The following is a 19,882-nucleotide window of genomic DNA, read 5'->3' as shown; positions in this document are numbered from 1 at the left end:
CATTGTATTCTTACACCGAATGTGTTCTCTGCATGTAACCCATCCTATTGTATAGGAGCAGTGGGCAGCTGCATCGCCCGGGGGACCAACCCCTGTTCTTCTTTCCACTGCCTTGCTCAGGGGCACAGGCAGGAGTATTAACCCTAACATTTTGCACGAGTTGTGGGAATAGCAGTTTGATGCAAAGTATATGAAAGAAAAAAAAATGCTTTAAGTAATAAACTACATCTAATATCCAAAATAGGATGTGCCTTAATTCGAAACAACATTACCACTAAGAACTATAAATTTGTGAAACCAAGGAACAAAAGTAAGTTATATATATTTTTTGTGTTCTCGGTTATTTTTCAGTAACGGCTGTCCTTCCCAAACACAGCCATGTAGTTCATAAACACATGCACACTGAATGATTTATTATGCAGGCGTGATGTGGGACAACCCTAGCTGTAATATAAACTCATAATTTAAGGCAGAGTTTTAAAATGCAAATTTTGTTTGTATTTTATCATCACTGTTGATGATTTGGTTGTGTATCTCTGTGCCTACCAAATTGCTATAAAATATAAACTTAATAATTACAAGTTATTATTATTATTATTAAGTAGTAGTGGTAATACTAGTGGTAATAGTAGTTGCAGCTGTTGTAGTAGCAGCAGTATAGTAGCAGCAGCGTTCATAGTAGTAGTAGCTGCGCAAGTGGGACCTGCAGTAGTGGTGTCAGTATTAGTAGTCAGGTGTAGGTAGTATTTCTGGTACACTCAATTGAAACAGATTTTTGAAAACAACTCTGTATTTTGAAATTGCCGGTGATGGTTATGGAAAAATCTGAACGCAATTTGTGACATGACATTTTAGAGTGTCATATTTTGGTATTTTGAAAATACTCCACACTTAAAATCTTAATCAAACTCATCCCCATGCACCTGTTCTCAAGTACAAGAAATTGGCTTAGACAAGTAACATACCCCTATTGTCATGACTTGTTTCAGTTGATAGTCAGTTTGTAAATATATATACTCCTGCTGCATAGCTGTGGGTGGGCCAGATTAGGCTCACCCAATCAGAAGGCTTCCTTTTTTTTGCTGGATCATCCAGTGAACATCAGTCAATGAATACTGTTTCAATTATCTGACTACACACCCAATAAAAATGAAATAATTCTTGTTTCTTGCTTCTTATTTACCATATGACGATGATAGGTCATTTTCTGTTGAATTTATCACCAGGGCACTCAGTTTTACCATCTTAGCAGAGTACGCACATGTTTTCATCTCAAAAATTGTAGCTAAAGGTTTACTGCCTCTTCATTTATAATAATGACCTCAATTTATTACTCACATAGAAAGTGGAGTTGGTGACAATCTCCACCTCTGCCTTTACCCACAGGTCCCCCAAGGCACCACCTCTCTCCCACACTGGGTAGATGTTACGGTCTGCCACCAGCACTGTCAGACCCCCTGACCGAGGCCCAAATTGGTGGGTATACATCACCATCTGCAAAAGAAAATCACATAAAATGTACTAAGTTGGCATTATGGTAGGGTCAGGGTCAGTTCAGCCACAGCTTAACCATTACAAAATAAACAAGGCTCAGCATTTTCGGTTTTCATTTTTCAAAGCCATCCAGCATGCCGAATTTCGCCACCAGAGGACACTGTTACATAGCCTCACACGAACAGGAACAACTTTTGGATCCGTGGAAACATAAAATCCGGGTGAAAATCAGTTCAAACCGATCTGCTCCTTTTAAAAAATCTGGGTATTTTTCGGTGAAAAGCAGTAAAAACCGAAAACGCTGAGCCTTGGAAATAAAATGCAGAGTGGGGCGTCCGGGTAGCATAGCGGTCTATTCCGTTGCATACCAACACAGGGATCGCCAGTTTGAATCCCCGTGTTACCGGCGGCTTGGACAGGCAGCCCTACAGACACAACTGGCCATGTCTGCGGGTTGGAAGCTGGATGTGGGTGTGTGTCCTGGTCGCCGCACTAGCGCCTCCTCTGGTCGGTCGGGGCGCCTGTTCAGGGGGAAGAGGAAACTGGGGGGGATAGCGTGATCTTCCCACAAGCTACGTTCCCCTGGTGAAACTCCTCACTGTCACGTGAAAAGAAGCGGTTGGCGACTCCACATGTATCGGAGGAGGCATGTGGTAGTCTGCAGCCCTGCCCAGATCGGCAGAGAGGGTGGAGCAGCGACCGGGATGGCTTGGGAGAGTGGGGTAATTGGCCGGATACAACTGGGGAGAAAAGGGGGGAAAATTGCACACACAAAAAAAATGCAGATTGACATTTTAGTAATTTTCAAGACATTTATTACTATTTGCTTGTAGTGCCACACTGACTCAGAGGCAGCTAGTGGCTCCGTGCTCGAACATCAATAGAAGGAAGCTACTGCACAACTTGAGATAGAAAGGCTCCAACAGGATGACTATACAATTCAGCACCCTCAATGGCCACCCATCAGGCAGGAGATACATGAGGACAGGCTCCAACCAGCTGAAACAATCCTACCAGCCATGGCAGCTGAAGCTACTGAGGTTCAAATGAGAATCATGACCAGACTAAAGACAGTCAACCCCCCAGGCTCGGTTTTCACGACAAAGTACCATCACAAAGCCTGCTTGCAGATGTGAACACAGCTTTACGTAATATCTTGACTGCCACCGTAACAGAGACCAACAAGCTTGTATATAGCCACTGCAACCGTAATCCTAGAGATGCTTGGGTACAGGATTAAGAACACAGGTCACCAATATTACCCTCCATGGTAGAGAAGGTTCGAAGCCAAGATCAAAGCACCGCAGAGAGAATCACCCAGTTAACAGAGGTGCAGAAGGGTGTGATGAAAGACAGGCCCTGGTTGAAGAATTACAGCAAGTTGTCCGTAAGTGAGGCCCTGGAAACTGTCAAACAAAGTCTCATAGCTCTAGCCGCCAGGCTGAAGAGATACACTAGAAAAGCAGAAGCCAAAAAGAGTAATAGAATAGAATAGAATAGAATAGAATAGAATACACTTAATTTGTCATACATACAATGAAAATCACTCTCTGCATTTAACCCATCTTATTGTAGAGGAGCAGTGGGCAGCTGCAGTGCCTGGGGACCAACTCCAGTTCTTCTTTCCTTTGCCTGGGTCAGGGGCACAGACAGCAGTAACCCTAACATGCATGTCTTTTTGATGGTGGGACGAAACTGCAGCACCCGGAGGAAACCCACGCAAACTCCACACAAAAAGGACCCGGGATGGCCTGGGGTTCAAACCCAGGACTTTCTTGCTGTGAGGCAACAGTGCTAACCACTGGGCTGCCATGGTGCCACCCAAATGGACTGTTCCTCAAAGAACCATCCAAAGTGTACTCTCAACTGCAGTGTAACAAGGGAACAAAATCAGACCCACCCAGAGCAGCGACTGAGCAATACTGGAAGGATATATGGGAAAAGGAGGCATCACACAACACCAATACCAAGTGGCTGATGGAACTAAGAGAAGACCACAGCAATATCCCAGAGCAAGAACCAGTTATCATCCCAGTGGCCGACATCCAACGAGTCTCAAACATGACGAGCTGGAGAGCACGAGGCCCTGGCATGATTCATGCCTACTGGCTGAAGAAGCTAATGGCACTCCATGAACCCCTGGCAACACAGATGAACCAGCTTGCTAACATCAGGGTCTCACCCTGACTGGCTAACACAGGGGAGAACAATACTGATCATGAAGGATCCCCACAAGGGTAAAACACTTTCAAGCCTGCCTTCCACAACATGGAAGAGCCTGTCAGGCATCATAGCAGCTAAGCTGAAAAGGCACACGAGTCAATATATGAGCGAAATTCAGGTTCAAAGCATTAGCTACTGGTTGATAAACCAGTAACACCTTGATACAGCAATTAGATGGGATAAGCTTCTAGTTTCCAATCATTAATAATACAAATGAATGGTGTTTTCCTTCAAAGCAACTGACTTGACACATGAGCCATAGTCTAGAACTAGACCAATCAGAGAGCTTTCCCGGGTGGTGATAGACCAATCGGGAATCTACCATCCCTCTAGGAGGAGCATAGTGTGGAGGTGGAAAAGAAATGGCGGGAAGAATATTGTGGCCTGCATGCCGCATCCAGACCCTTAATATATCAGTTGTATTTGTATACTCTGTTATCTGAGGAATAAACTGACTAAAAAGAAGTCAGAGTTGTGTCATTCATTCTACCCCTCGAATATAAAGGTGGACAATTATGTGAAAGGAAATCCACAATGGGGTGTGCCTGTAAAATGTCACCGGATGCAGCGAACAGGATTTTGTGTGGAATATACAAACACCAAAACAGCAAGCAGCTAATTCTTGAACAGCAAATTCCAACACTTCTGTCACAGTGTCTGCAATAAAGCGTAAAGAATGAAAAACTACAAAACTGAAGGAAAGAAATTATCTGATGCTTGCTTGAGTAATGTCATAGGAGCGCTGAAACATTGCTTCAGAAGACCTTAGATCAGTGGTTTTCAATGTGGTCCTTGGTTACTAACACTACCATTGGTTTTCTATTCTGACAGCTATTCAATTACAGTCAGCTATTTTGCAAGTTATTCCAGCTTCCAACTGAGGAGGTTGTCTACCTGGAACAAGTATATAATTAACTATATGGCAAAATAGAAAACCTACAGCAAAAGTGGGACTTGTGGACCACATTGAAAAGCACTGCCTTAGATTATCATTAAAAGAATTCCAATCAAAATATTGCCTTAAAGTGGAAGTAAGTAATGTTTTTACTCTAACATATCATCATTAAATTCATTTTGGTGGCATGGTGAGATGGATATGGGAGAATGATACAGTTACTTTAAGATCAGTTCCCTATAGTAATCTTGTTTTCGCTAGATGCATTTTGTCTGCTACCGGGCACCAACATCCCGGGGAATATAGGGATTGCTTTACGGGACGCAGTAAAGTATAGCAATTTACTTTACTTTTCCTCCTCATGTATCTTGATGCTACTCCATGAAGAAAAAAAAAAGCGGCTTGGTCTTCTTTGTAACAGCGATGTAAAAGAAGTTGCCAAAATCCACAAATATACCGTATTTCACTCCTACCTAAAACGACCCTGGGAGGTCAAAATGACTGCCGGTCAAACTGAAACTCTATATTCTGTCAAGATAAATACCCAATTGAGATATTAATGCATTACATATATCAGCATGTCTGTTAGGAAACGACTGACACCAAAAATAACACTTTAACAACTATAATACTATTTTTAAACAATTTAAACTTCAGAGAGACATGGTCGAAGTTGAATAGCAAAATTGAAAAAGTGAAATTACCTGAAAAACAAAATGGAAAACACATATTGCTAATCTAACAAACGTAATAAGGCCTATAAAACGTGAAATGTAAAAAAAGAACTGAACATAAATATTAAAACCGTCCCAAGCAACAACTGGAACTTAAAAACTACGAGAACGACCGTGGGCAGTCATTTTGCCCACCGTGGTTTTTAAACTCCATATTCTGTCAAAATACTTATCTTGAGATATTAATGTGTTACATATGTTGGTATGTCTGTTATGAAACCAACTGACACCAAAATGAACATTTTAAAAACGCTTTATACTAGTTTTCAAACAATTTAAAATGGCGCTGTCCAATGCCTGTAAATTCTGCAGCGCCTCGGGGGTAGTCATGGTGGGTCTGTAACAGCGTCTGTAACCAGACATGTTGGCAATAATCAAAAATCAAATTTAGACTATTTCTCTGTACTGGAGAATGCTAGCTTTTTTCTAGGACCGAGCAATGAACTTCATGAAAGAAATGATGTGACCAAAAGACGTTATAGTGACATGATGCGCACGATCACGCGCAAATTACGAGACGGTCATGTTGACCATCCATGGTCGTTTTAGGTAGATTTTATCATAACTTTTTTTGTGCAATTGATCTAAAACTCATTTTAATGCAAATATATGCAATTTTAGGTGAATTCAGGGAGCGGCATGTCTGTGTCACCCCCCCCCCCACACACACACACACACAAAGTTATTAAACTTTGAAAATCCAAAATGGTCATAACGACCGTCTTGGTCGTTCTTTCAATCTGATTACTCCCGGTATTTAGTGGCATATTGATGAGCATGTAAACATACTCATTCAGGTATGTGAGTTAGGAAAAACTCAGTTGCATACCTTGCAAGGATGTGTGCTATTGGTGGGGTCAAGAAGTGGACTTTGGAAAGAGGCCCAATCCATTTTGAGTCCGCCGTCAGGGACAGTGACATACAGAAAATGACCTATGAGAGAAAAGGTTTAACATGAGTGGCGAATATACTAAATGAGAATCCAAGACTGGGTAAAAATCTGATCCTCATGTTTCATGACTCGTTTCTTATGAAACCCATTTCAAACAACAAATATATGAGTTAATCTGATTATGGGTCTGTAAATAGAATATGATAGAATATGATTACTGTTAATTTCTTTTAAATAAGATTACTTAAGATTAGCAGCAGTTTGCGACAAATGTGGCTTCATTTGATCAGTATAAACAGCTACTACACCTGAGGCACTGTTGGTGGAATGGTCCCTGCCGGGTCCCCTGGAGGGATCGGTGGTGGAGATCTTTTCTTGGCTTGTCCTCACCCATTTTAGGTTTGACAGTGAAGCCAGGTTCCATTCACACAAGTCCTTCTCAAAATCACAGCCCCAGTATCCTTCTGTAGATACAGACATTTGCTCATTTTTAGTTCTGAAACAATTGGTTGCTTCTATTAGTCAACAGACAGAACATGTATTGATTACAACTTCTGTTTCATAAACTGCCTCCCAGTGATTTATATCATTATGAAATGAATACCTGAGGTTTGTTTTGGCTTTTGGACAGACTACGTAAATGGTTTTAACACATAACTTTGGACTTTGGAAACTTAAGACGGGCATCATCAGTATTTTTTACTTTTAACAGATTTTTTCGGTTAATAAAAAAAAGAAGAAGATCCAATACATTAATCGATTACGAAAATAACGTTGGATGCAGCCCTACTCATCTTAATTCAACTGGAAGTCATTACCCTTGACTCTTGTAAGTAAAACATACAGATGGTATGCAGCTTATATGCATAAATCCAGGTCAAAAATGTCATGTTCACTACTTCATTTCAGTAAATAACACTTTAACTCTGATTCCAGTTTATTATGCTTCTCTTTTAATTTCTTTTTTTATTCTTTGTCTTATTCTTTTAATAGTCTTCCTTAGTATCTCATTAAATTATATTTTTTTAAACTTTTTTTTGCCCTAATGAAAAGTGCTTTCACTTAACTTCATATAAGAAATGTACTATATATGAATAAATTTGCCTTGTTTGTAATTTATATAATGTGCAGTGGTGTCCCTGGTGCTTCACTAGATGACGATGGAAATTTGTTGTATGCTCTCAGAAAATGGCAACACCAAAATCCAAACCATTCAAACATTTGATTATTTAAAATTTTTGATTTGCTTGACCAGCATATTCATAGTATATTCACGTTATCTAGTGTGCAAAATAAAGATGTTCAAACCCTTTATGGCTGCAACACTTTATTTTAGAACATAGTAGATTATTATTATTGTTATTATGCCTTTTATTAAAAAGGGGGAAGTCCCGCTGAGTTGATGTTCTCTGAAGGGAGGCTCACTGTCTTACACTCTGAAAACCCCTGATGTGTTGTGGGTGGGTTGCTGATAAGCAAGAGTGACCATCCCATACTAAGAGGGGTATCCTGTCAAAGTGTCATTGAAGAGGGCACTGAATCTTGACTGCTACCTCTCTGTAAACTGTTCTGGATGATTGTGGGGTGTCCGGGTAGCATAGCAGTCTATTCTGTTGCCTACCAACACAGAGATCGCCGGTTCAAATCCCTGTGTTACCTCCGGCTTGGTCAGGCGTCCCTACAGACACAGTTGGCCGTGTCTGTGGGTGGGAAGCCGGATGCGGGTATGTGTCCCGGTTACTGCACTGGAGCCTTCTCTGGTTGGTCGGGGTGCCTGTTCAGGGGGGAGGGGGATCTGGGGAGAATAGCGTGATCCCCCACGTGCTGCGTCCCCCTGGCGAAACTCCTCTCTGTCAGGTGAAAAGAAGCGGCTGGCGACTCCACATGTATCGGAGGAGGCATGTGGTAGTCTGCAGCCCTCCATGGATCGGCAGAGGGGGTGGCGCAGCGACAGGGACAGCTTGAAAAATAGGGTAATCGGTCAAGTAAAATCGGGGAGAAAAAGGGGGAAAAAATTGTCCTGGTGTCTGCTAAATGAATGAAATGTAAATGCACTACCCATAAAATGTGTAGTGTTATAGTATTGTACTATGTTTAACTATGTACAACTTTGTTGTCGATATGTTTCTTCTCCTTTGTCAAAGAGGAATATACCTGGGTGTAAGACGTACTCCCTGATCAAAGCATTTCGTATAATCAAGCATTAAAGTCATGGTGGCATTTACAGTTTGCTCCACATCTACAAACTGTCATTCAAAATATCGCTTGAGGTCACGTTGTCCTTACACTAACTAGGTAAGTGGGCTAAACTGTCCACGTTACAACATTTTCAAATTTGAAAATGAAATCCATTAATTCTGTTTCTGAGCCAAATTCCCTTCTCTCACCACATGGCTCCTCATCGGTCCGGTCGCCACAGTCGTCGGTGCCGTCACAGAGCTGCCGCTGCGCCACGCAGCCCTCACGCTTACACTCAAACAAACCTGCTGCACAGCCCTCACCTGGAGGTGGTACTGCATGGACAGGAAGAGAAGCTGATGTAAAAGCATCTATCAAAATGTACAACTGTTAACGTAGCTGCCATCACAACCAAACCTATTACATGCAGTAATACTACTACTGATTAGCATACTAATAACTTCTCCTATGTGCTACTTTTTGATCATAGAAAAATGGCCTAAAAGGATGATAAACCCAACAGTAAAAACTGCAAATGTGAGCAGAACAAAAAAAACAAAAAAAAAAACAAAGTAATCTACAAAGAGGAAAATTTACTTTATAAGTATAAATGAATACAATAAAGAGTAGACATGCAGAACAGAGACAAGAGAAACTCAAATAACTTGGCTTGGATCACACCAAAGAGAGTCAATATCAAATGAGATATGTCACTCCAAACTGCACAACGAGGGGAAAAGAAGGCAGCGCCTAGACATCAATCAATCAATCAATCAATCAATCAATCAATCAATCAATCAATCAATCAACCAACCAATCAACCAATCAATCAATCACCCATCCATCAAACAAACAAACTTTATTTATAAAGTATATTAGGCACTATGATATTGTAAACTCTTGTAAACCCTTGGCTAACATGTGTAGACTTGCTAGCCCTTGGCTAACAGGTTGGACCCTTTAGTTGACTGTTTAGCAGTTACCCGTGGTGCAGGGAACTCAGGTTCGATTCCTGCCTGTCCCCTGAATTCCCGCTACAATATGTTTGATACTTCCGACATCAGTGAAATGGTTTGAAGGACTCACGTGGCAGAGCACAGTCAAGGAATTCCAGGTGGTCTACCGCCACGTCTCCGGCGTTTCCCATAGAGCGTCTGGAGTTGAGGCGGATCTGAAATGCTGTTGAGATGCGGCCCAGAAATATGGTGGCCTCCCTCCAGCCACGCACACTGGTGCTCTCTGAACGCCATACCACAGCCTCTTTGGAATCTTTGCGCCACACGGACGCCCATAAGGGGGTCGGTCCCAGCGCTATGTGACATACATGAGGGAGAGAAGAGAGATTGCGTTACTTGGCCTCACAAGTTTTCTTGTATCTTCAAACAATTCAAAGAAACAAAAAAACAAATCTGGTCTCAGTGTACAAAGGCTAAAAAAGCAATGTGACACGACAAGTTGCGCTTCCCTGTAAATGACTAGAAAAAAGGACTATGGCGATGGGCCATGGTGATACATAATTGTGTTTAGTCATCTTAGTAGACATTAGGCAGACATAACTAACACAACTACCATTGCTACTACTATTACTGCCTCCTCTGATAATACTTCAACTACTACTACCCATCCACCCATCCATTATCCAAGCCGCTTATCCTAATTAGGGTCACAGGATGCTGCTGCTTATCCCAACAGTCAAACTACTACTAATCAACTAATAGATTAGTAGTAGTCAACTACTACTAATGATAATAAAAAGAACAAGATTCATTATCATACTCATTATTATTTTTGATATGAACTTATATTAGTTTTCAGTTAGTATTGTTCTAGATCTGTGTATTTTTATCTGATCTCCCCCCCTTTTTCCATTTAATATAGTGTGATAAGATAGCTCTGTTAATTGCACCTTATAATAATAATAATAATAATAATTTTTTTCTAACTTCTAGAATTAAATTGTTTCACCACCTTTAAAACTGAAAGATGCAGAATAATCCATGTTATAGCCTATTATTAAAAATCATAAATAGTTGATGGTACCTGAACCCCATAGGAAGTATCTGAGGCGAAGGCGGCAGGTGGGTGAGGACTGCTTCATTTCGGGTGAGGTCAAGACTGCAGTTCTGGGAGAATCTGACTTCACTGCAGTCACGCCCATGAACCATCCTGTAATGCATGATTAAAATATTTTTCTACTCTCTAGCCACCTCTTATTCTCCCGAGTGACTCATGACCAATATTCATGACTCCTCCATCATCATAGGAAATTTGTATTTAAGCAAGTCATCAAGTGCTATGAGTATTTGTCTTAGTCTTGTTCCTAATAACATGTATTTCATGAATCCTTTGAAAGACAAATATTTGCCACATCTATTGTATGTAAACTGGTACGCTCTGTCATGTCCATCTACCTCAGGCATGCATGTAAGTAACCTGCTAACATCTATTTCAGCATCTGTGATATATTCTCTGCACCACTGCACTTTCTCACCTCTTATTTCACCTGTATATAGTCAATCTTTGTGTAAATATCTGAAGATTGTTGTGTTGTGGTGTTGTTATTCTATGTTAAGTACACTGAGAGAGCCACGAAACCAGAGTCAAATTCCATGTACATGTGGTTTAAGTCATAGCATATGGCACTGGTGCCCAATCATGTGCCATGAGGAGCTTTGTGTATGCAGGTTGAATTTAAACCCAACACTACACCAACTGATTAGTCCTCACCTGTCTGGTTGAAGGTGTGCTAAGTAGTGAAATCATCTGGTAGTGTCGGGGTGGTTGGGCACTACTGGTATATGGCATGTGACTGTAATGTAACTGAGAAGAAAAGACTGGGGTTAAAGGTGAAGGAAGTGCACGGTACCTGAAGCTGTTCCAAGAGTGAAATCAGAGGAGGGTCCGCTGTCTGGCAGCGTGTCTCCTCTTTGACGTTTCTCCCAGGTGTACGCTGGATCAGAGGGCTGGCGATTCCACCCACACATACCCGCGCGCTCAAAGTCGCACACAAAGTCTGCTGCTTTGTAGCCTTGAGGAGAGAGAGTGTAAAAACAGAAGAAGACACAAACTCATAGTGTTGCATAATAGTGCCGGCAGCAGTTACAGTAAGAATATTACATAATGACACATAATGATAATAATTACAGCTGCAGTACATGATGGTTTATTCATGATGTTAGTTATTAAGGTCTTAATGCACACACTAATGAAGGGCTGAGGATGACGACAAATTAGGTTAAGTAAATTATTTTCCCTGCAGCCAATTCAGTGCAGTCAAGGCCAGGCAAGAAATGTAATTATTGGTAATGCTGCAATTACACATTCGCATTATCTATAATCATAGCTTATGTGCACAAGTTCTAGGTGGTTATTATTTAACAGCATTGCCGTTCTGATATGTTATAAAAGAGCTTTTAGACAAGGCAAAGAGAAAAACCTTGTCATATTTTATACAAAGCCACTTCTTCTTGTTGCAAAAATTAATTTGCATTGACTGAGCAATATTCTAGATGTTTGCACTGGTTGCAGTGACATATTCTTGGATGCTGAAATGGGTAAACTATGGATAACAGCCAGTGAGCTCCACAAGAGTAAAATTACTGTTCTTTTTCTATTTGCATTATGAAAGGAATTTTATAAAGAAGAATACTATAGGCCTTCGAGAAAATGCTGAAACAATTTGGTAGCTATAAATGCATTAAATTGCTGGCCTAAATAAATGCCATGTACCTTACTATCAGCAAGTGTAACATACAAGGTTATTCATTAAAAATGTGTATTTTTCCATGTGCCTTCGATCAGTCTAACACTGTTTTGGATTATGCTGAGACTGTGTATCGCAATTATATTTATCAGCTTAAAAAGATGGGTTCACAATTCACATTGAATTTACAAAAGTGAGCAAAACAAACACACTATAAAAGGTTTACTGTTGCGCATTCCTAGGGTTTTTACCATGCCCGTGGACCATAACTCCTGGTAAGTAAATTGTGAATCCAAGTTATAATGATGTTTATTTTTGGCGCTCAGCATTTGGGCTTGAAATATGGATGACAAATTTTCAAAATTGACAAGTCTTACCACAGTCTTCTTCATCACTGCAGTCTGAACAGTCACACACAAAGTCACACTTCCGCTCAGGAGCCTGGCACGGATGTCCCTGTGAACTAGCAGCTGTTAAGTTACAAAAAAACAACATCGTTTTAAAATGACTTTAGAGACACTCTTTAATATCAATGTCTGACACGTGGTTTAACTTTCTCAGCTGAAAACCTCTTGGGACACGATGCAAAGTGTGGGTAGTATAACAAAGTTGTTGAATTAGCACTTGACAAACAGTATTGTGACTACGTTTATCAAAAAATATGAATTAATATTTGAAAACGTTTTATAGGGCACAATAGGTTTGAGTCTTAAAGTCTGCCTGTATTAAACTCCACAGGTGACTCATCCCTCAGTCCTTCTCTTATCACAACTCGCTTCCGTTGTGCATTTATGGGACAGCTGATACCAACAGGCTCAAAGATCAGCAATGTCATAATGAGGTTAATACAAATGGCGTTCGCCGGTCCAAAGGTATGTAATTAAGAGTCAAGATTTGGCAGCTTAGAGTTATTAAAGGAATTACAGGACATGGTACAAGATTGGGGAAAAAAAACAAACTTGTGTAACCAGTTATTTTCTTGCCCGGTGCGGGATTCGATACCACAAGGCGACATCGCTAACCGCTCGGATAAAGGGTCAGACCCGTTAGCTAGGGGCTAACGTGTCTTATTAGTAGTTTACACTTGTTTGGTTAAACTGATAACCATTCTTAACGCTGCTATGAGGAGAGTTTTGTTGCGTTGTGTTGTAGCTCATGCATTTGCGTTGGAGAGAAGAGAGACATTTAGTGGTAATTTGGGGAAAAACAGCCGTTAGCAAAGCCATAATTGTCTCGACGTACCCCGTGTGTGGGCCGTAAATCGTTACGGCAGATTTCGCAGTAAACGAAAAGTTGTGTCTCGAATTGTTTCCTCAACTCACTACACACTCCTCAAGAAGCCCTCAACATGACCCACGCCGCTCGGGGTCGAGTACGACGGTCCTCCCTCTGGGCCCCTCTGGGTCCTCAGGTGGGCGTAGGGGCCGACCCTGGAGCCGCATAATGGGAGGACGCCTGCGCGACAGCGTTTTACGTCCTGGGTCGTCACTTTGCGCTTTTTCTCGTCTCTTCGCGAGGTATCCGATTGTGAAAGTGCCGAAGAAGCAGAGTAAGAGCAGAAGAAGAAGATGATGAAAACGAAGGAGACGCTGAAGAAGAAGAAGAAGAAGAAGCAGTAGCTACAGAAGAAGAAGTCGAAGCATAAGAAGAAGCAGCAGCCGCAGCGCGATATAGCAAATAGGGTGCGATTTTGGATACAGCTCTAGACAAACGTTTAGAATATTATATAGAAAGGATTAATATTGTCACCGAAGCTTTAAGTAGGCCAGTACTCTCTCACCGTCTTTCATAAAGTTAAGACCGTTCACAGCCTTCACCGCAAACCGCGACTGTAGACCACGTGACACCTTTGTTGACATTATGACGTTTCCATTAACACTGAGGGTGACCAAACTACGTTTTTTTCGTTACCTATTCTGACATATAATCAGCCACAAAACAGGAGAGTTTTTGCAAACACAGGTGTGCAAACATGATAAGTATATTTTTAACAAGCAGTTAAAAAAATAATACACTGCGAGCTTTATCAATTAAAATGCATTAAATTTTAGTGACTGATATAAAGCATTGCCAAATGACTACTGCACAGTGAATACTGAAACGAAAGACTGAGGTGATGAAATTAGCATCGAAGTCTTCTCAACTTTTCACATCTTCTAGCCAACTTTGATGACCAGACACTAATATTCATTAAAATTAGGAAGCAATCAAGACACAATTAGGCACATTGTCATTGAGTGTTTTGATCATAACCATTTTTTTTGGATGTAAGCAAGCCATCTGAAGAAGGTTATATTATTTGGCTTTGTATGGTCTGAGAGATCAGTTAAAATATAATGAAAACTAGTTTTCACTAAATTGTGCGGTCTAAGAGAATACAGCGCGTTATAAAAAGTAAATACAAGTTTTTAAAAATTGGCATTAAGACGACTCCTAGGAAACACCCACACTGCAGCGGCGACGGTGGTAAAACAATACATACATACATAAAAATGTATTTTACCAGTACCACTTGAATTATTTGGGGTAGTCACAAATATCTCAATGCATCTTTTGGTGAACACTAAACGATCATTAACACCATTCAGTCATTTCCCCTTATCTTTATAGACTACCAGAAACAGTGAATGACAGTTATTCTCCAAAAACATCTACTTTTTTTTTTAAAGGTTTCCTTACCCAACTGAAGTACCAAGAGCAGTGTGAGGGCTAAGCTTCCCCGCTGTAACCCCATCCTCTCCTTCATCGAGGATCTATACTCAAACAGGTAGCACTGCCAATGTGAAAACAGTCTCTCGGGATAACTCTGACCCCTTCTCTGATTCCCAGTGATAACATCTGGACTTTACATCCATCTGGCATGCATGTGCAATACAGCTAAGTCATAAAAAAAAGTGTTCCATGCGCCAACAGGAATGTTCTCCATTTCATCCATGTATTGCACAAGTCATAAAGTAGGCCTGCGGTGGCAGAAAACTTGAAAAAGCAATTAAAAGGAGTTTCACAGCTTAGCTCACATTAAAATGATCTGCCACTACAGGTGAGACCATGTTATTGATGGAAATTTCATGACAGGTTTTACTTTCATCGTATATATCACAACTGATTAATCCTTATTTGACCTCAAGAGAAAATAATCATGTGTCCTAAACTGAGTGTTGTATGACGGGCCAGTGAGCAAGTTTAACGTGTTCTGAATTTACTCGGTTTTACTGTGAAATACACATTTTACTGTTTTTGAATAGTGGCTAAGATAGTTTGATACATCGGCTAGTGTGGGATCACGGAGTTCGCATATCTGTTTTCACAGGCCTTAACATTTATTACCGGTTTACAGTTTGGTAGGTGCAAGGAGTACCTTCCTGCTGATAGCAACATAAGTGACTGAAAACCACTGTGTAAAGATTATCTTTTCCATTCTGCCAGAGGACATTCAACATTAACTGGCTATATAGTATTTAGCTATCTAAAGTTGGTAAAAGTCTTTTAATTCACCTTCGTGACATCTGTATAAAATAACAAATTAAAGCCTGTACCTTTCTGTATGAGATTAAACAATTTCTTTATTCCATTTTCCAAACTCAATTTCCTGATAAATGATTTTTCATATTAGAGCAAGCGCACATTCCATCGTGAAATTTATTCAACCTAAAGTAAAAATACATTTGAACAAAGTTTAGCGTGCTCATTTCCTCATCATTTCACTTGACTTTGAGACAAAAAAAAACAAAAACAAAAAAAACGTTAGTCTAGCCACTGTCTGACAGTGTGATGTTTAGATAATGAGGCAAGCAGTAACAACCTCTTCTTCTGACTTGGCGTCAGTTGTTCCAATAGTTCCAGTGGGATGAGATCGTTATGATCTGCCTGCCACACCACGGCTCAGGGAAAACTGCAGCGGCAGTTAAAGTCTTATCGAAAGGCGAGGATGATAAATGCAGGTGTAGATCAGTATCCTTCGTTACTCCAGGTCACTTCATAATCGGGATAGTGGGCCTTCAGTTTCTCTGTTGACACAGCATGGTCCGCTCTTCCAAATCCCTGTAATGACAGGGGGGAAAATACAAGCTCAACAAAACACTTAAGAAAAAAAATCTGATCGGAACAGTTTTTGGACACACAATTACTGAACCAACTACATTTTTTTTTGCATGGGTAATGCGGGGTCTTTTACCATTGAGTAGCCATAGACATGGATCTTCTTGGCGTTGAATTCATGTCTGATTCTTCCTCCTCCAACACACTGACAGTCCAAATGGCCTCCTTTTTCCAGCTCTTCCGACACCTTGTCATAGATGTCAGCTGAAAGCATACATATCATTTTGTTCAATGCACAAATTATGTTTTACTCTCATGCAAGACAGGAAATAGGCCTATAAAATGCGACAAAATTTCACTTACAATGCAAAGGGGAAAACCCACCCTTTTTGAAATTAACGGCTATCATCCATTTTGAGTTAACTCCATAGTAAAGACCCTGTGATAGAATGACAGCTTTATGCAGGATTTCAGTGAAGACCACCAGTAGGCTGGGAGCCTCCTAGTGGCACTGGCAGGTAGTGGGAGCCCCCTAGTGGCACTGGCAGGTAGTGGGACCTCAGTGGCAACCTGTGGCAACTTGCTGTCAACTAGCCGTATGTCTGTTTTTTTCCGTAAATATGTTTTAAATGTTGTTAAGATGCACTTTAATTAGTACTTTATTTAGGATGGTTGTCGGGCAACCAAGCTGTACACGTTATACTTTTGTGTTTGTCGTTGATTTTATGTAAATACTTCCGCCAAGGAGGTTCTGATTTCATCCATTTTCGAATAAAACAAAAACAAAAACACACTCTTTACTAATCTTCTGTGTTATTATTGTAAGAGGGAAATTGTGTTATGTAAACATAATTGTGTAAACACAGGTTTAAAGATAATTGAGCAAACATAACTTCTGGAGAGAAAAAAAAAAGCCAGCTACATGTCACATTTTTATTTACAAACTTGTTTCTTTTTCCCTTTTTCGTCTGTTTTTCACTTTTTCTCGACATCTAAGTAGCAGTAGCGTGACCACGGACACTGACATGGTTAAGTGGTGTAAATATTAATCAGAAAGTATGGCTCGTCCCTGTAGTGTGCTGGTTTAGATGCATGGCTTCATACCAGCTGCAACATCTGCAGTTCGAATCAGGCAATGGATTTGTGTTGCATGTCGCCCCAAATCCATCTCTCCCTTTATTTTATCCTGTCATATCTACACAGTCCATGTAATAAAGGCATACCCCCCCAAAAAAAAACCCATATATATATATGTATATATACTCCACTTATGTCAGTGTCAGACCACTAGATGCCACAGGACTGCCACAGCAGTGCAACTACAGTGGTGCTCGAAAGTTTGTGAACCCTTTAGAATTTTCTATACATCGGAATTGATAAAATCGTCTGTCATTTTATGCTTACTCGGAGTTAACAGATCTATATTGAAATCCCAACAAATAAACCTATCCTTTTGACTTGTTTCAGCAAACATTTGTTCCATCCAATCCTTGAGTATTTCAGTATTAGACCCGCTATATACTATACAGCTTACAATTTCAAGTTCCTCGGCCAGGACTCTTGTTGGTCGATTAGTGGGATCAGGTGTGCAACTGCTTGGTTGGAACAACATCCTTCAACCCACGCTGGGCCCTTTCTGGATAAAACTGCCCACCCCTGTTACAGGAGAAATCATTTCCCGGATCAATATCATTTTCCAGATCTTGCGATGTATGCTCGGTGTGCTCCAAGTTTTCACTCCCAGTTTGTCATATTCTGTATGACGGCCACACGTTGCCCCTGGCTACACAGCTAGGGTGGGTTAGACGCAGAGAGGGATTTCCCCACGTGTGCTGATACAGTGAGTCAAAATTAAAACAAAGGGTTAACTCACCATGGTACTCAGCCCAAGCGAATCCTCGTACAATATCCGTCATTGAATCGTCCCCCTCCTCCTTGCTGTGAACTCGTATCAGGACGTATTTGAAGACCCCATCCGGATCGATTTCTACTGGCGGAATATTGGCTATGAGCGCCGCAGCCCTCGTTTGTGTACACATGCTCTCAAAAGAAGCGTAAAACCGCTCGTTGTTTCAAAAACCAGACTGGATGTGAAGTCTGTCACGTACCGCTGAAGCGAAACGGTGCGGGGACGATGCGTCGCGCCGATCGCCCGGAAGTGCCGGTTTTACGGTCGCATTTGTAGTCGCACACTTCCGTGTCGCTACGCGTTGTGGTAGTTGTAGTTTTTACGCCGCTATTTAATTTCGTCACTCAGTGAAGCGCGATAGCGGAATAAGCGTATATGTTTTTGTTATTTTGATGTACAAAACACGGAGTACAAAGACTACAACACGAACGTCACTTTTATGAAGAAAAAACCCCAGCCGTGAAATGGTAAAATAAATCATTACTTTAAACTTTTTAAAATATTGCAGACAAACAAAAAAGGAAAACAAAAAAAAGTAGAAATATTGCCCGTTCATTTATCATTGTAGCTGTTCAAGGGAAATCTAAACTTAAATATAGGCTTTTTTTTTGGGGGGGGGGCAAAGTTCAATAATAATAATTACCTTACAATGGCTTGTGTTCAGGTTATGAAAGAATACCCAAACAGTGATAAGGACGTCCCGACATAAACTGAACTACTGGCACACTATTTAAATCACAGCTAGTCCTATAGATTCTGTATGTATTGTAGTGAGGACCTAACTTATTGATTTTTCAGCAGGTAAATCTTCAGTAAACTTATCTTGAAGAAATATTTAGTGACACTTTGGCCAAAATCGCATATAAAACCAATGCTCTTACGTTCATTTGCTACCAAACACGTCTAATCCATGACTCACAGTAAAATGAGGGGAAAAAACAAACAATGACAAAAAAATACAATTAAAGTGTGTGAGTGTGTGTAGGTAAGTGTGTGAGTGTGTGTGCATGTAAGTGTGTGTGTGTATGTGTGTGTGTATGTAAGTGTGTGAGTGTGTGTATGTAAGTGTGTGAGTGTGTGTGTATGTAAGTGTGTGAGTGTGTGTGCATGTAAGTGTGTGTGTATGTAAGTGTGTGAGTGAGTGTGCATGTAAGTGTGTGTGTATGTAAGTGTGTAAGTGTGTGTGTGTGTATGTAAGTGTGTGAGTGTGTGTGTGCATGTAAGTGTGTGTATGTAAGTGTGTGTGTATGTAAGTGTGTGTGTATGTATGTGTGTGTATGTAAGTGTGTGTGTATGTAAGTGTGTGCGTGTGTGTGCATGTAAGTGTGTGAGTGTGTGTGCATGTAAGTGTGTGTGTATGTAAGTGTGTGTGTGTGTGTGTGTGTGTGTGTGTGTGTGTGTGTATGTAAGTGTGTGAGTGTGTGTGTGCATGTAAGTGTGTGTGTGTATGTAAGTGTGTGTGTATGTAAGTGTGTGTGTGTATGTATGTGTGTGTATGTAAGTGTGTGTGTATGTAAGTGTGCGCGCGTGAAGTGTCTGCAAATTTGGGCCCTGGTGTCACAGACAGTTAGAATTAAATCAGTGACAGAATGTGCCCAACAGGGGGCGTCCGGGTAGCGTAGCGGTCTATCCCGTAGCCTACCCACACGGGGATCGCTGGTTCGACACCCCCTACATCCGGCTTCCCACTCGCAGACACATTTGGACATGTGTGCGAGTGGGAAGCCAGATGTGGGTATGTGTGCTGGTCGCTGCACTACCGCCTCCTCTGGTCGGTCGGGGCGCCTGTTCGGGGGGGGGGGGGATAGCATGGTCC

General features: G+C 41.0%; 2 protein-coding genes across 2 annotated transcripts in view; both read right to left on the bottom strand.

The window, feature by feature from the left end:
- mamdc4 (MAM domain containing 4) overlaps positions 1 to 15,017 on the bottom strand; it is a 39,433-nt gene extending 24,416 nt beyond the window's left edge. The window contains exons 1-9 of the mRNA XM_056290894.1: positions 14,799 to 15,017; positions 12,497 to 12,589; positions 11,283 to 11,444; positions 10,457 to 10,582; positions 9,503 to 9,727; positions 8,626 to 8,751; positions 6,547 to 6,702; positions 6,176 to 6,279; positions 1,339 to 1,494 (exon numbers count right to left, since the gene is read on the bottom strand). Of these exons, the coding sequence (XP_056146869.1) occupies positions 1,339 to 1,494; positions 6,176 to 6,279; positions 6,547 to 6,702; positions 8,626 to 8,751; positions 9,503 to 9,727; positions 10,457 to 10,582; positions 11,283 to 11,444; positions 12,497 to 12,589; positions 14,799 to 14,865 (1,215 nt within the window). The 5' untranslated portion in view covers positions 14,866 to 15,017. The remainder of the gene's footprint in view (positions 1 to 1,338; positions 1,495 to 6,175; positions 6,280 to 6,546; positions 6,703 to 8,625; positions 8,752 to 9,502; positions 9,728 to 10,456; positions 10,583 to 11,282; positions 11,445 to 12,496; positions 12,590 to 14,798) is intronic.
- A 580-nt stretch (positions 15,018 to 15,597) lies between these two features.
- phpt1 (phosphohistidine phosphatase 1) lies at positions 15,598 to 18,320 on the bottom strand. The gene is made up of 3 exons (XM_056290893.1): positions 18,031 to 18,320; positions 16,294 to 16,421; positions 15,598 to 16,160 (listed from the first exon to the last, which is right to left on the bottom strand). The coding sequence occupies exons 1-3, from the start codon at positions 18,194 to 18,196 to the stop codon at positions 16,068 to 16,070; spliced, it is 387 nt and encodes a 128-aa protein (XP_056146868.1). The 5' UTR covers positions 18,197 to 18,320; the 3' UTR covers positions 15,598 to 16,067.
- Positions 18,321 to 19,882: the final 1,562 nt, after the last annotated feature.

The sequence above is a fragment of the Lampris incognitus genome, chromosome 12, assembly GCF_029633865.1.
Source record: "Lampris incognitus isolate fLamInc1 chromosome 12, fLamInc1.hap2, whole genome shotgun sequence".
NCBI lineage: Eukaryota > Metazoa > Chordata > Actinopteri > Lampriformes > Lampridae > Lampris > Lampris incognitus.
The sequence above is the reverse complement of the archived record's forward strand: the minus strand, read 5'-3'. Positions and strand labels throughout refer to the sequence as shown.

Coding starts and splice junctions, on each gene's coding strand:
- phpt1 (XM_056290893.1), bottom strand. CDS start 18,196: ATGTGTACACAAACGAGGGCTGCGGCGCTCATAGCCAATATTCCGCCA. Junction 16,422..18,030: donor CGCTTGGGCTGAGTACCATG/GTGAGTTAACCC, acceptor GTATGCTTTCAG/CTGACATCTATGACAAGGTG. Junction 16,161..16,293: donor ATGTCTATGGCTACTCAATG/GTAAAAGACCCC, acceptor CTGTCATTACAG/GGATTTGGAAGAGCGGACCA.